Raw genomic sequence first — 14,694 nt, forward strand, 5'->3', positions numbered from 1 at the left:
GATTTTTGTTTTTAGACATTATTTTCATAATTATTACTTATCACTGTAGCATTTGAACACTCTTTAGTTTGCCATTATTACAATTAAAAAAATTGGAATTATGAGAGGAGGAAGAGACAAAGGCTATGATATAAACAGGGAAGGTGCTGTGTAAAGTCTTGCAAGTGGTAAGTTGGAACCCCATGTTGAATGGGGAAGGAAGTTAAGGTAGTGGTTCACAGGATTGGAGTGACATGCAAAGAAGATAATTTCAGTTGCTGGGCACCATGTGTACTAGAGTGCATATAGATTAGCGTGAGGGAGACAGTTACTGTAGTCTAGGTAAGTGAAAAGGGCATGGAACAGAGATTTAGCAGTGAGAACAGAGGGTTAGGTGGAAAAGGAAAGATATAAATTGCATTTGTGAGGGGAGTACTTCCTAATAGTGAAGGGAAAAAATGGGGTAAATTTTCAGCTCAGGTTAATAGGAACTGTACCATTAAATGTTCATTGCATTAAAAACTTGCCCCAATAGGTTAAGATAGGATTTTGGTGTGTGTGTGTGAGAGGGGATGTGGATGATCATATATAAAATATATATGGGTTTCTACAATATATATTTTAATTGTTTTGTGTTGAATCTATTGTTTTGTTCTCTTTTAAAGGATCAAAGTAACAATGAAATTATGATTGGAGTGATGTCAGGAGGAATACTAATTTATAAGAACAGGGTACGAATTAACACCTTTCTGTGGTAAGGAAAACTGTTTTCAACAAATGCTTTTGTGTTTATTATTTCAAAATATGTTCTTCAAATTAATACAAGCAGCTTCATGATGATAAAGCGATCTAAAACTATTCAATATTTGTACCTCAGGTATAGTGAGTGACTTCATATACTGTGCACTGGATACCGCATGTGGATGTTTTTATGAATGAGGATTTTCCTTCTAAAAACTTTTTAGGCTATGCTGTTAAATGTTTGTAGTGCATAACATAGTTTCACCAAAGTTTTCCTGCAGGAATTTGGAAACATAGGTAGTGTTCAATAAGACTGTGTAGCCAGAGTCAGTGTCGTGGGAATTAAAAAATTTCTGTTCTCACTGAGAAATTTTATGACTATGTTGGATTCTTAGTGTAAATATTTGTACTAGAACTTAGAACTACAATCTTGATCAATAATAAATGATCATGACTGTTTTTTCTGTTTCTTCTTTTGTGGATAAGCTATACTGAGTATTAAAAATTTAAATTATTGGCTTGGTGCAGCACTTGAGAATATTCAAGGAGGAGTGTTTGTTAGTATGTTTCTCTCCATTCATAGGTGTTATAGCCATGTTCACTTTAGGTAGAAGATAAAGTAAGAGCATTTGTTTAGGAAAATGCAATAATCATTTCCCGTAAATATATTGTATTTTTAAGATTTTCTGTCCTGTTACCTTTAACTCCAAATTTTTCGTAGGAATTGCCATATTTCAGTGGTGCTCAAAATTGTACCTACTGAGTTGCCCTGTCCCACATAGCAATATGGGAAAGGAAGGATAGTAATGAACCCCAAGTTGAGAACGCATGTCCTATTGGATCCAGACCTTTGCCCCACCAAGCCTGGCATCTTGACTCTATGCCACATAGCTTACGCTTCAGAGGAAAAGAAAAAAAAATCCTTATAATTTCATCGAAGAAGCAAGGCTGTATGTAGAGACCTACTGGAAGTGAAGACTAGACATAAACCTAATTGAAAAACACATGACATTGTAGTTTCTAATAAAATAAGACTGAGTGAAGTAACTGCTGTCAAACTTTCATAACTTTTCAAGGCTGTTTCCATTTTTCTCATAAATAGCCCTTGCTCCATTGGTTCTGTTTGTCTGTGTAGAATCCGTTTTTAGGTTTTCTCATTGAACATATCATTATAGAAACTGAGTGGACTGTATTTGCCTTAGAACTGTGACTGGAATAAATCAGCCTTACAAAATTGTCATGAAAATGAACGAGCCCTACATTTGTCAGACACCAAATCTATTTACCCCAAGGCAATGAAAAGTGAACTCATATTTTGCTTGCCCATTGATTTGTTTGTCGTTGTTAAGTTAATAAAATTTTGCAAGGCTGTACTAAGTCCTTTTTCGCTTAAGTCTGATTCTGACATCAAGCAGCCTCACACAAGTGTCCTCTCTAGTCAAGTAACTAAGGATACCAAGTATTGATTTGTGTTTAAAGGCACAACATAACAGAATGGTGATCTTAGCATAGAAGCTAGGTCACATAATTGATAACTGAAATTGTATTTCTCTAGGACACACAGAAGCTGACACAAGATGGGAATTGTAGCCTGATCTATAGATTATGTATTAATTATATTGATTACATAAGAATTCCCAGTTATCACTTTGAGGGTTGATAGGTTCTTGTCCCAAGATCAGGCCCAATAGTTTTAAAATTACTATATAATTGGGTCAAGTATCAGAGGGGTAGCCGTGTTAGTCTGAATCTGTAAAAAGCAACAGAGGGTCCTGTGGCACCTTTAAGACTAACAGACGTAATGGGAGCATAAGCTTTCGTGGGTAAGAACCTCACTTCTTCAGATGCAAGTCATATAATTGGGAACTCTGATGTGCATAGTTGCAACACGCACACTATAGGGACTTTTCTATATTTACAGTAATTTGTTAATAACATTTAGCAAAGTCACAAACACTCCAACTCAATAAGATAAATAATAATAATACAGAAAGTACATCTAAATATCCATATTCACCCCATCCATTGCAGAACAACCTGAAATACTAGCCATTATCATCTTCATCATCATCAGTGGCCATCATTTTGGCATCTTCCAAGGACTACATCTCTCTCTTTCACTGCCCACTGGTTGGGATGTAACCTTTATAATATGTTACCCTGACTCCACCATGTCTAATGTATATTCAGTAGGGGTTTCTCCCCTCTTCCTTATTTGTATTTTCTCATCCTACTAATGTTGAGGTGTTCTTTTATAGGTTAGTAGATTAATGATTTCAACATATTATATATGCATCAATTTATTGCCATGGCAATCTTGCAATTGGATGTTCTTTCCAAAACTTTTGAAAAGCTGATGTTAGCACATTTTTTTGTGGCTAGCTGTGTGGACAGAATTCCCCCTGGAACTCTTATTTCTAGTTCCCCAAAACTTACGGGTTCCCATTGGGTCATTTATCTGTGCCAAAGTTCATAGGCCTCAAGCTTTGTGCTCACTGCTGAAGCCAAAATCTTACGGAATACAGGCCTGTAGGTTCCTTGCACATTACTGCTGAATATAATAAAGGCAGAATATAACAGGTGTGGCCAAACCGTGTCTCGCAAGCCACCTGTTTTACAGTTAGCTCTTTTACAGTTAAAGTGCAGCTTGCAGAGCCCCCCATACTTCCCTCCGTTCTCCCACTATCAGACTGGGGTTGGGGGAGCTCGAGACTTCTGCCCTGAGGCAGAGTGGTGGGGCTATGGGCTTTTGCCAGAGATGACTGGTGCCTGCTTGCGTCATGCCCCTCCAGGCCTGCTCCTTCTCTTTCCCTCAGCAGCCCTTCCCTGCAGCTCCCAGGTGTTAGCTCCATGTGGAGAGACAACAGCAAACAGCTTCAGGGAGGGACCGCTGATTTAGCTCCGCAGGGAGAGGCAGCAGCAAAAGCAGCAGCTCTCCCTGCAGTTCCCAGCTGTTTGTCACTGCCTCTTCCCACGGCCACAGCTCCTTGCTTGCTGGCTCCAGCAGCTGCCATGCAAGGAGAGAGGCCAGAAGCGCCATGTAACCAAGTGGGGCCAGCAAACCCTGGCAAAAATCTGGGGGCGGGGGCAGGCATGTGACCCCATGAGCCCCCCTCATATGTTGCCTTCTGCCAAGCAAGGTGGGGGGTCTTGAGGCTTCAAGCCCATGGGGTGCACTTGCTGGGGCTCGGGGCTTCAGCAGGAGTGGGGCTGAAACCCTGAGCCCTGGCAGGCATGCCCCAGCTCTCAGACTATTGAAGATTGTCATATGCAGCTCAGACAGCAAGTTTGGCCAAGCCTGGAATATAACGAAGGCAAAGCGGTGAATATAATAAAGGCAAGCTAGCCCTATGTGCTACAGAACTGTATTATACTATGATCACTTTAGTCAATGTGGTAATTCTGCTAAGAGCCACTTAAGTATAAACTGTGAAGTGTTTCTGCATTGATGAAATAGTTCTTCTTTTCTGAGCTTTCGATGAAATCTATCTGTGACTGTGGGTGCTGAGTATTCCTGAAAATTACATGATTCAGCATCTGTTTCAGGTCTGTTTCTTAAGTAACAGAAAAAACTTAAATATAAGGAAATATTTCTTACCCTTAAAAATAATGCATCTATGGTTAAAGTTCTAGCCTGGGATTCAGGAGACCTGAGTTCAGGTTCCTGCTCCACTACAAAGCTCCCGTGTGACCTGGAGCAAGTCAGTTCTTCTTCAAGGAGTGTCCCTGTGGTCACTATAGGTGAATCTGCTTCCCATGCTTGTAATCGGAGATTTTTAGTAGCAAGTCAGTTCTTCGTCAAGGAGCGTCCCTGTAGTCCCTTTAGATGAATCTGCTCCCCGACTCTTGTAGTTGGAGATTGTTAGTAGCAGTGCCTGGTTGGGTCGCACATGCGTTGTCTCTGTCTCACACCACCTCTGGCAGTTACATAGTGCTGTGTGACCAACCTTCCCTCAGTTCCTTCTCTACTGCCCTTAGCTTGAGACGGAGCATTTAGCAGTGTCTCTGTACTCTAATTTAACTTTAGAATATTAGCTGGTTAGTAATTAGTTAATAGTTAGTCAATAATTAGTCAATAATTACTTACCCATCCCTGTTTATTTTCTTAAAAAAAACAAGCCCCCTTTTTTTTTCTTAGGAATTTAAATTTCAGTTGTTATGACACCCCTTGGTGTAGCATAGTTACCCTCCCTCATGAGAGGAACCCTCCTTTTAATATATATATATTTAATATATATGGAGATTTCCTATCTCCTAGAACTGGAAGGGACCCCGAAAGGTCAGAGTCCAGCCCCCTGCCTTCACTAGCAGGACCAAGTACTGATTTTGCCCCAAGGATTGAACTCACAACCCTGGGTTTAGCAGGCCAATGCTCAAACCACTGAGCTATCCCTCCTCCCCCTCCTTTGAGGGGCATGCCCACCTCCCCCTCCTTTGAGAGGCATGCCCACCTCCCCCCGTTTTAAATGTTGCCTCACTTGCCGCTTCTCAATCTAAGTTTGTCATGGGCACTCTGTGTGTCTGCTGCCTCAGTGAGACAAGTACCTCAAAAGTGCTCCCACTGCCACAACTTGAAAGTCTATGCCAGAAAGGAGAGAGACATAGAGCTAAAATTTCTCAGGATGGAGAAGTCTTTATGGCCCACATCCAATCCGGGATCACAGACCCCTCCAGGGCAACAGTTTCCTACAGCGGCATCTGACAGGTTCTCCTCCACACGCTCAGGGGAAGGAGCACTCTGCCAAGAAGGCAGCAAAGAAGCGGGTTCCGAACTCCCCTCCTTGGGAATACGCCAAAAAGCGCCGACTCAGTAGTCTCCATCGGTACCAACTGCACCAAGACCTTCCACCTCTGAGGTAGCGGCACCATCCGGTACTGTGAGTACCACGCAAGCAAAAGACCCTAAGCAGGCTGGCTTGGAAAAAGGCAGTAAAGGGAGATCTACAATCCCTGCCTCGGTACCACCAGAGCCACTCAAACATGTGGCACCGAGCAGCTCGGCAATGCTACAGGCTGTGGCGCCACCTTCTGCACGACCCTTGGCACCAACAACAGCGGCAAAGTCATCGGTACTGCTGACAACACCTTCTTTGGTACTGATGCTCTCAGTACCGCAACAGTTTCTCTGTCACAAAGATCTTCTGGTCTCCTCAGCACCGGAGTCTCCACTCCTTGGTAGCCACCTCAGTGCTGCATGCTCGGTACCAAGGCAACTTACTACACTGCACAGATCAGCTCCTACTTTATCTAGTGATGAGGATGAAGGGAAAATCTACTCCTCACCTACCCACACAGTTACTAGACAAGATCCACAAGAACGTGATGATTATCACCCAGGACCTAAAACTCCAGGCTGGTACAGGCACATATAGATGCCACATATGGATGCCATTTCTACCTCAGTGTCCTTTCTGGGATGCATGGGCAGAGTACTGCCAACAATACCCTAAGCCTCCCAGTCCACTCAGGGTGAGATCGAGGCATTCTCCTTCACCCTTTGTACCTGGACCATCTGACCCTCCGGGAGAGGCAGTCAAGGAATTAAAGGAGACTTTGGACCAGGACCCTGCACCAGGTGCCAAATTTTCATCCTCTTCCCTGGATGAAACAATCATGCCCACCATGGGAGATGATTTTAAACAGTTCCAGGAACTCTGTTCGAGGATTGCAGATTCCCTGGAGATACAGATAGATCTGATGCAGCATATCCACTTTATGTGCGAATTTTAGGATTCATCAATATTGTGAGGAGATCTGCATATGTGCATAGATGATCTTGCTACACCAAAAAGTCTGTCCTTGAGTTGATGCAATCCTGATCTATTTATGTGCCCCTTCCCCCCCGCCCCCAAGTCATAGTATTATCTGAGTGCCTGAGGATTTTTCTGCAGTATCATTTGAAGTCTCTTAATTTGTTCTAAATTCTGAGTAATTTGAATATGCAATTGGAGGATGAATGCTATAGGTTAGGTCAGGATTTACTGGCTACCATGACACCACTTGGGTCTGCCCCTGCTTTCTGATGCAGTTTATATAGTTGGTCACACTCTGTATCTTGATTTTGAGGCTAGGCTTAGAGATAATGAAGGTGTGTGTGTGTGTGTGTGTATGTATGTGTGTTTTGCAGGCTAAAGAAACGATTGTCTGACTAATGGACCACTTTGTCAATGATCTAGTAAGATGTTATCCTGTACCATCCTAAACGCGCTCTTCCTTGGCTCCTTCCTCACGAGTTCCCATTGTATTTAGTTGACTTGCAACTGATGAAGCAAAAGGCTAGATATCAGACAGTCTCTTGGTCTGAGTTCTATCAATTGTTTCATAATGAAATTTTGAAATCTTACACCATGCCCGTGGCAGAAGGATGCAGAGAAGTTTCTTCACATCTACCATCAGCAAAGTCACAGTCAGCAAAACTGTTTTGTGTGGTTACTAACCTGATTAATCCAGGCTGTGGTCAGTGATGGAGTGAGATTTCCCTTCACCTTTGTTCACCAGTGTCTGGATTTGCTGATCTTGTTTTCTCAGATTTTTCCTGGCTCGAAGGAGTTGGGAAGGTTATGATAGGCATCATTTTTTTTTTTTTTATGTTGAATGTGCTTAGAGATCAAAAAATGCATACTTGGCAAAGTCTGAATACACCTTGATTATGTTTGTAATGCTTTGTGCACTTGCTAACCAGTTACTTGGCATGGACTTTATCCTAGGTTTATAAAGCTAGTTTTGCACCTCATTAACTTTATTAGCAATTTATTTTATTCTTAAGAGTAAATGGGTGATGGTCGTTTTCCTTTGACCTCAGTTACATCACAAAGCTGGAGAAAGAGGTGAAGCAGAATTTGGCAAGTGTAACCAGGGAAACAGTTCCATAGCTAAAAGAACAGGAATACTTGTGGCATCTTAGAGACTAACAAATTTATTTCAGCATAAGCTTTCGTAGGCTACAGCTTACTTCTTCAGCTGCACAGAGTGGAACACACAGACAGAAGATATTTATACATACAGAGAACATGAAAAGTTCCATAGCTGGCATGCTGGTGAAGGTTCAAGGTGACTTTGACCCACTTGTCAAGATTCTGTCACCAAATTAAAGGGAGGGTTGGGATGATTTCCTGACCGTGGTGCTTTTCACTTCATTTTCGAATATTGCTCCATCATCCCTGACTGACACAGCTTATCTTTGGACCTCATTGAAAAAAAATCTTCTCAGGAGTAAATTTTATTGCCTTTTGAATGGAGCAAATTGTGCTGGATGGCAAGTATTTTCAGAAACACCCAGAGGAGTATAGCCTGGTACCCTTTAGATCAGGGGTGGGCAAACTTTTTGGCCCAAGGGCTACATCTGGGAATAGAAATTGTATGGTGAGCCATGAATGCTCACAAAATCGGGGTTGGGGTGTAGGAGGGGGTGAGAGCTTTGGTTTGGGGTTGCAGGCTCTGGGGTGGAGCCAGAAATGAGAAGTTCAGGGTGTGGGAGTGGTCTTGGGGCTAGGGTAGAGGAGTGGGATTTGGGAGGGGAGGGCTCCGGCTGGGGATGAGAAATTTGGGGTGTAGGAGGGTGCTCTGGGCTGGGACCGAGGGGTTCAGAGGGCGGGAGGGTGATTAGGGCTGAGGCAGGAGGTTGGGGTGCAGGCTCTGGCTGGAGGTGTGGGCTCTGGGCCGGGGCTGGGGATAAGAAGTTTGGGGTGTAGGAGGGTGCTCTGGGCTGGGACCGAGGGGTTCGGAGGGTGGAAGGGGGATCAGGGCTGGGGCAGGTGGTTGGGGGGTAGGGAGAGGCTCGGGTGCAGGCTCCGGGCGGCGCTTACCTCAAGTGTCTCCCGGAAGCAGCGACATGTCCCTTCTCTGTCTCCTACATGGAGGTGCGGTCAGACGGCTCTGCATGCTGCCCCATCCGCAGGCACTGCCCCCACAGCTCCCATTGGAGTGCTGGAGGGGGCCATTGGAGCGCGTAGGAGCTGGAGTGGGGCCATGCCGCTGCTTCCGGGAGCCGTGTGGAGTGGCCCCCAACCCTGCTCTCCGGCTGAAGTGCCGGAGTGGGGCAAGCCCTAGCCCCTGCTCCCCAGCGGGAGCTCAGGGGCCTTAGTTTGCCCACCCCGCATTATATCATTGCCATCTTCTTCAAATTACAGAAGTTGAAAGTTGTCATTATACCCCATATAATTTTGATTTAACAAAATACGGTATAAACTCCAGTTAATAAGTGCACTTCATGCAGGTTTGTTTACCCAGTGATCGTGCTTCTTTGCTTGGTTTTGTGGAAAAGTTCTTGTTCAAAAGGAAAACAAACACTTGGATTTCCCAGTCCCTTACTCTTTGTCTTACTTACACCTGTGATAAGGCTTTTTTGTAGACCTAGTGAGAAGGGGACTCTTATTGAAATGATGACAGGACATCAGTGGGTTACTATGGGGGCACATTGAAGAAACTTCACTTAACATAACTGTCTGCATAAACTGACTATTTTTGTATTTATTCTTATAATAGCCATTGATTTAGTTCTGAGTGAAAAGCAGGTATTTTGTAACATTTGTTCTGATTTTTTTTTTACTTCAACAAACCTGTATCTTTTCATTTAGTAGGTTTTCCAAAATGTGGGAAAGGTGTATTGTAACTGTTTATAGCATATGTATCTGCCATGAGTCCAGTTACTTTTTAAATAGGGATACAAGCCCATTAACAAATTCTTTACTAAAAGAATTTGATGGTAGGTCTAAGGCCTGTGTTTCAGGCTGACTGTCCTGGAATTTGACATAAAGGACCTGCTTCGCTAGCTTGGACAGTTAGAGATTCTCTTTACCCTGAGTTCCTTATAACTGACCATAGCATTTTGTCAAAATGAGCAAGTTGCATATAACAAGGTGGCAGCACTTGTCAAAGAATACACTTGACCTTGGGTTCCTGTGCTGTAATTGACTTTACTAGATAAAGGGACTTCTTCAGCAACAAGGAAGCAGCCTCCATTCCATAGGTCACAGGAAGTTGCTTTAACAGAACAGCAGAAAATCTCTTAAAGTAGTCTAAAGTAGTAAAACACAGCAGGATGTATTGTAATGAGGACTCCAACTTTCAGATGTTGCCATTATTTCAGAAAGCTGCTCTGGCATGGATAGAATACAGGAATTAGTAAGTGATCTTCAATTAGTAATGTACAAGGGGGCTTTTACAAAAAGTATATTGAAATATTCTGTTCTAAGAATATTTTACATTTTAAAAACTAGACTTAATTTTACAAAATGAATTGCAACTTATTCATGACTATTAGATATAACCTATTTTAGGTTGGAATTAGTTTCTTTTCTCTATTGCTACTGCCTGAGGCTGATTTTTATCCCTGGTGTATTTCCCCATCCTGCACTGCTGTGACCAGCCTCTAACTTTCTTTTAAGTGACACATTAATCCCAGGAGTGTCACATAAATTTAGTTATTGCTTCAACGTTGTTGTAGTATGTTTCTAATAAATAAGATATGACCCCTGCAGAGATGGTGATTTCTCAGGAAGTAACAGAAGCTCTTAAAAAATAATAGAGAATTTATTAAGGATTTACAGTAATACTGAAAGATGTGTACGTGGAACAATTATTTAAAAAATTACCAACATACCAATGAAATATACATCGGGAGAGTGCCTTCGTTTACAAAACTTAAATCATACAAACTACTAATATAGCCATTATTTTTTTTAGTTATTTCCTGCCAAATGAAATTTCATATGAATTAAATTAGTTCTCTGTAAAAAAACATACCTTTCAATAAATGTACCGTAATTGTTTTAATATGATTTTATTATACTAAAAGTGTATAAATATTCTGATTTTATTTCATTTTTCATTTAGGTTGAAGATTGTAAAAATTTCTTTTAAGTGCAAACAGTTTTTTATTCAACTTAGGAGAGACTTGGTGAGTACTCGTCTTAAAATTTGGTGGTCTGAAAAATAATAGCAATGAAATTTCCCCATAAAGAAAAGACTGTATTATCCTTTCCCTCTTGTTATGTTGATTCTGTGTCTTTACCTATAATAAAACATTCAGTTCTACCAGCTTTCTTCATAATTCAGTAATTATCCAAAGGGCAATTAGACTATTTTAAAACACTTCTGGTTGTAATTTGTTTTGATTGAGTTGTCTTAAATATTAGAAGATTTTAAATTCTGCATATGTAGACTGGCTAAAATCATCTGCTCTTAAATCAGTAAGAAAATAAAACATGGTCTTAGTTTTAATTTTGGTTTGAGTAGAAATCAAGTTAAATTGAAGTTAAACATAATACTTGATATTTATTTGAAGGTTTGAGTTTGTAAGTAAACTTTTAGTTAAATATGCTGTTTTTTTATTTATATTTGTCTGACTTTATTAACATAGACTGGCTTTGTCCTACTTAAATTTAAATGGAAAATTGATGACGATATCTTATACAATTCCAGGCAGCATAATATATAAATCGTGCTACTTTTAGAGACTTCTAACTTTTTTGAAATATGTCTGAAAAGTTATTGAAGTTTTCTATAAAGCATAAATATTTTGCTGATTATGGTTATTTGACATCTGTAATGCAATGCCATAGGACTGCGTGATACTGAACTCCGTGAGTAATGACCTTGTTGTCCATGCCCAAAAGAGTTTACAGTCTGCACTGATAAGACAAGTCACTGGGGAAGAGAAAAGGCGTGGGAAATGGAAAGACATAGTTCTTTAAGTGATGGTCCCTATTGCAATTCACTGCACATATGCCATGCACCCAGAGCCAGAGCTTTTCCAAGTAGTATTGCTTGGTGGTTCGTGCATATGTCCTTGTATTGCCTTGTGGTTTCTTCAGTTCCTTCTCACCGCTGGATGGTCTGAGTCAGAGCGTTTGCTGGCCTCTTGTTCTTAGGGACGCATTTTCAAAATATTTTACAAAAAGAGTTCTTATTTTTGTTTGTAGTTAGGATTTTATTGTTTTTCATTGTACTTTAGTAATTCCTAGCAGTTTTTATAAATAAGGACCTTGGATGCCGCTCTGGCGGTTTTTCTCATCAAACAAATCCCTCTTTCACTGCCACTTCCCCCCAAGCTCCTGGGTCTCGGTACTGTATTATGCCAAAGACACCAGGATTCAAAGTCTGTGCTTCCTGCCTTTGCTCATTTTCCATCAGTGACAAACACCAATGCTGTTTGTACTCTTTGGGGAAAGTCCACATTGCTTCCAGGTGCAGTATCTGCTCCTCCTTCCCGTGTACACGGGAAGGCCAATCTCTCCGCTTCAAGAAACACCTCATGGAGGTAGCTGTGGTCCTGAAGTCGGATCCTGGCCACAGAATCCCCCGTACATTGGCCTGAGCAATTCAAGAGTGGTACTGCGGAGCCTCTGTCTGGATCTGCTGCTACCAAAGCTACAGACCCCATGTCAGGGCCTAGCCATGAGCCATGGAATCACACGCATAAGCATAGTAGTAAGTCTTCATCTAAACTCAAGAAGGACACTGCATCATCCATGAGTTCTAGCCACGGAGGAGCTACACGCTCCAAGGCGCACAAGAGTGATAAGAGGCCACACGGTTCACCAGATCCCTGATGCTGTTTCCCACCTGCCTCCGCTCTGCCAGCATCCCTCAAATTTTCTGTCCTGAGACCACGCCCCTTTACCAGTTCTGGTCCTGTCAATAAACAGGATACCACTGACTCTGGGGAAAAATCGGAAGTGCTCCTGTCCTCACGAACTGTTAGCCTTGGAAGGAGTGTGGTCTCCACATGTTCTGGTGCACTCACCTCTGCAGAGGGCTCCATCTCTTGCATTATATCTACCTCCTGCTGGCCATACCTTTCTAATGCATCCCGTTCTGATGGCTCCATCAGCACCGCCATTCACGCAAGACTCCGAAGACCAGAATGTTTGGCTCAGTCTGCCGCCTCTGTTCTGGAAACACAACTACCTGAGGGTTCCGATGGCTCCATGGTAGTTTCCTCCTTTGCCATATCCAAGAAGCTGGTATCCGGCTCTTTGGGCACAAGTACAACAACAGCAGGATCAATTGAGTTGGCCATGTTGGCCCAAATATTCGCCTTAGGAACAGTCTCATTCAGCTTGGGAGAACTTCCCTGTTTCACCATCCAACCCTTTATCCGATAGATATTCAGAAATGGGGTTAGATGATGCACCGATCAGCCTGGCTCCGATGGTGCCAGTGGATCCAGAGAAATTCCCTTTGTGGTCTCCAGATGCAGCTGTGTCATCGATACCTTCCTCCCTGCTAGCTGACTGTTGTCAGTTTCAAGAACTCCTATGGAGAATAGCCAATGCTCTTGAGATGCCACTGGAAGAGATGCAGAGTAGTCAGTGCCAGTTACTAGACATTCTGCACGTATTGGCATTGGAAAGGGTGGCCTTACCAAGCAATGATGCCATTCTTCAACTGGCATGCACCATGTAGCATACCCTGGCCAGGACTGACCCCAAAGGAGGCTGAGAAAAGGTACTAAGCCCCTGCCACCCTTGCAAAGGATCAGAATTTTTATTTTCACACCCTTCACATAACTCTTTGGTAGAAGCTGTGTCAGAGCAGACCAAACACCACCCTCGCTCCACCCCAGCAGACAGGGAGGGCAAGTTGGTTGCCAGGTTCATACTTTAGGCTGCAGTTGATTCAGCGGACACATCCTCACGTGTATTAGCGACTGGAATTGTCATGAGGAGGAAATCCTGGTTACGCTCCTCAGGTTTCCCTAGAAAGGTGCAGAACACAGTTGAGGACCTTCCCTTTGACGAATCACACCTCTTCAACCAGAAAACTGATGATTCCTTGCACTCTCTAAAAGACTCTAGAGCCACCTTATTATCCTTGGGCTTATATACACCAGCATCAAAGAGAAAATGTTGTTGTACACTACCAGCCCAATGCTATAAAACTCCTCACTTCTACCACTAACGGACATACAAACCTCCTCAGAAGCGCCCTAAGGTACATAGAGCTCATCCGCCTGTTCTGGTAACGCAGACCTCTGCACAACACACTCAATCATCGCGAAAATGGTGTTTCAGAGTGCACCTAGAGAGCCATCAGCCACTTCATACACCAACACTCCTACCCTCCATGTGGGTGGTCTCAAACTCTTTCTACCAGCTTGGAGAGCTAGAACAACGGGTAAGTGGGTCTTGCACCACAGAGTTTATGACTGCGCCTCTACATCTCCCACCCTGACCCCCCCGGCGTGGAGATCCCTCCTCATTGACAGTATTCTTACCCTAGAGGTGGACTCCCTCCTACAGAGAGGAGTAAAGGAGTCAATCCCTGCAGCCTTTTGGGGCACAGGGTTCTATTCCAACTATTTCCTGGTACCCAAGAAGAAAGGGGATGGAGCCAATCTTGCATCTCCAACACCTCACCTGCTCAGTTCGCATTCCGAAATTATGTATGGTCATGCTTGCAACTGTCATTCCCTCACTAGGAAAAGGCATGTTGGTTTATGGCTCTCAACATGCAAGATGCCTACGTCCATATCAGCGTACATCAGACCCACAGAAGGCTCCTGAGGTTCAAAGCGGGGCATCAGTACTTCCAATACAGGATTTTCCCATTTGGACGCACCACTGCCCAACAAAATTTTACAAAGGTTTTCTCTGGGAATAGCGGCTCACCTACAACATCAGGGAATCCTTTCCTTTCCATACCTGGATGACTGACTTCTGGCAGCGCAGTCCAAAGAGGAAGCTCAAGCATTGACATCCCAGCTTCTTCTCTGCTAGGAGTTAACAGCAACATAGAAAAATCAACTTTGCACCCTACTCAGTCCCTGGAATTCATAGGAGTGTGCATCATGCATCTCCGCATGAGCATTTCTGCCACAGGACAGATTCCAGAGCCTACTGGACCAAATAGCCCTGATAAACTCCAGCCCTTTGGTCTCAGCCAGTACCTGCCTCTCCAACCTGTGGCACATTGTGGCGTGCACATACGTTACACCCTTTGCCCGCCTGCACCTTTTGCTGTTTACAGCTA

The 14,694-nt window shown here is 43.0% G+C and overlaps 1 protein-coding gene across 4 annotated transcripts in view; it reads left to right on the forward strand.

The window, feature by feature from the left end:
* PTPN4 (protein tyrosine phosphatase non-receptor type 4) overlaps positions 1-14,694 on the forward strand; it is a 214,436-nt gene that overhangs the window by 100,929 nt on the left and 98,813 nt on the right. For all 4 annotated transcript variants that reach the window (XM_034785419.1, XM_034785420.1, XM_034785421.1 and 1 more), the window contains 2 exons: positions 645-733; positions 10,555-10,618. In XM_034785419.1, the coding sequence (XP_034641310.1) occupies positions 645-733; positions 10,555-10,618 (153 nt within the window). The remainder of the gene's footprint in view (positions 1-644; positions 734-10,554; positions 10,619-14,694) is intronic.

The sequence above is a fragment of the Trachemys scripta genome, chromosome 11, assembly GCF_013100865.1.
Source record: "Trachemys scripta elegans isolate TJP31775 chromosome 11, CAS_Tse_1.0, whole genome shotgun sequence".
Taxonomy (NCBI): domain Eukaryota; kingdom Metazoa; phylum Chordata; order Testudines; family Emydidae; genus Trachemys; species Trachemys scripta.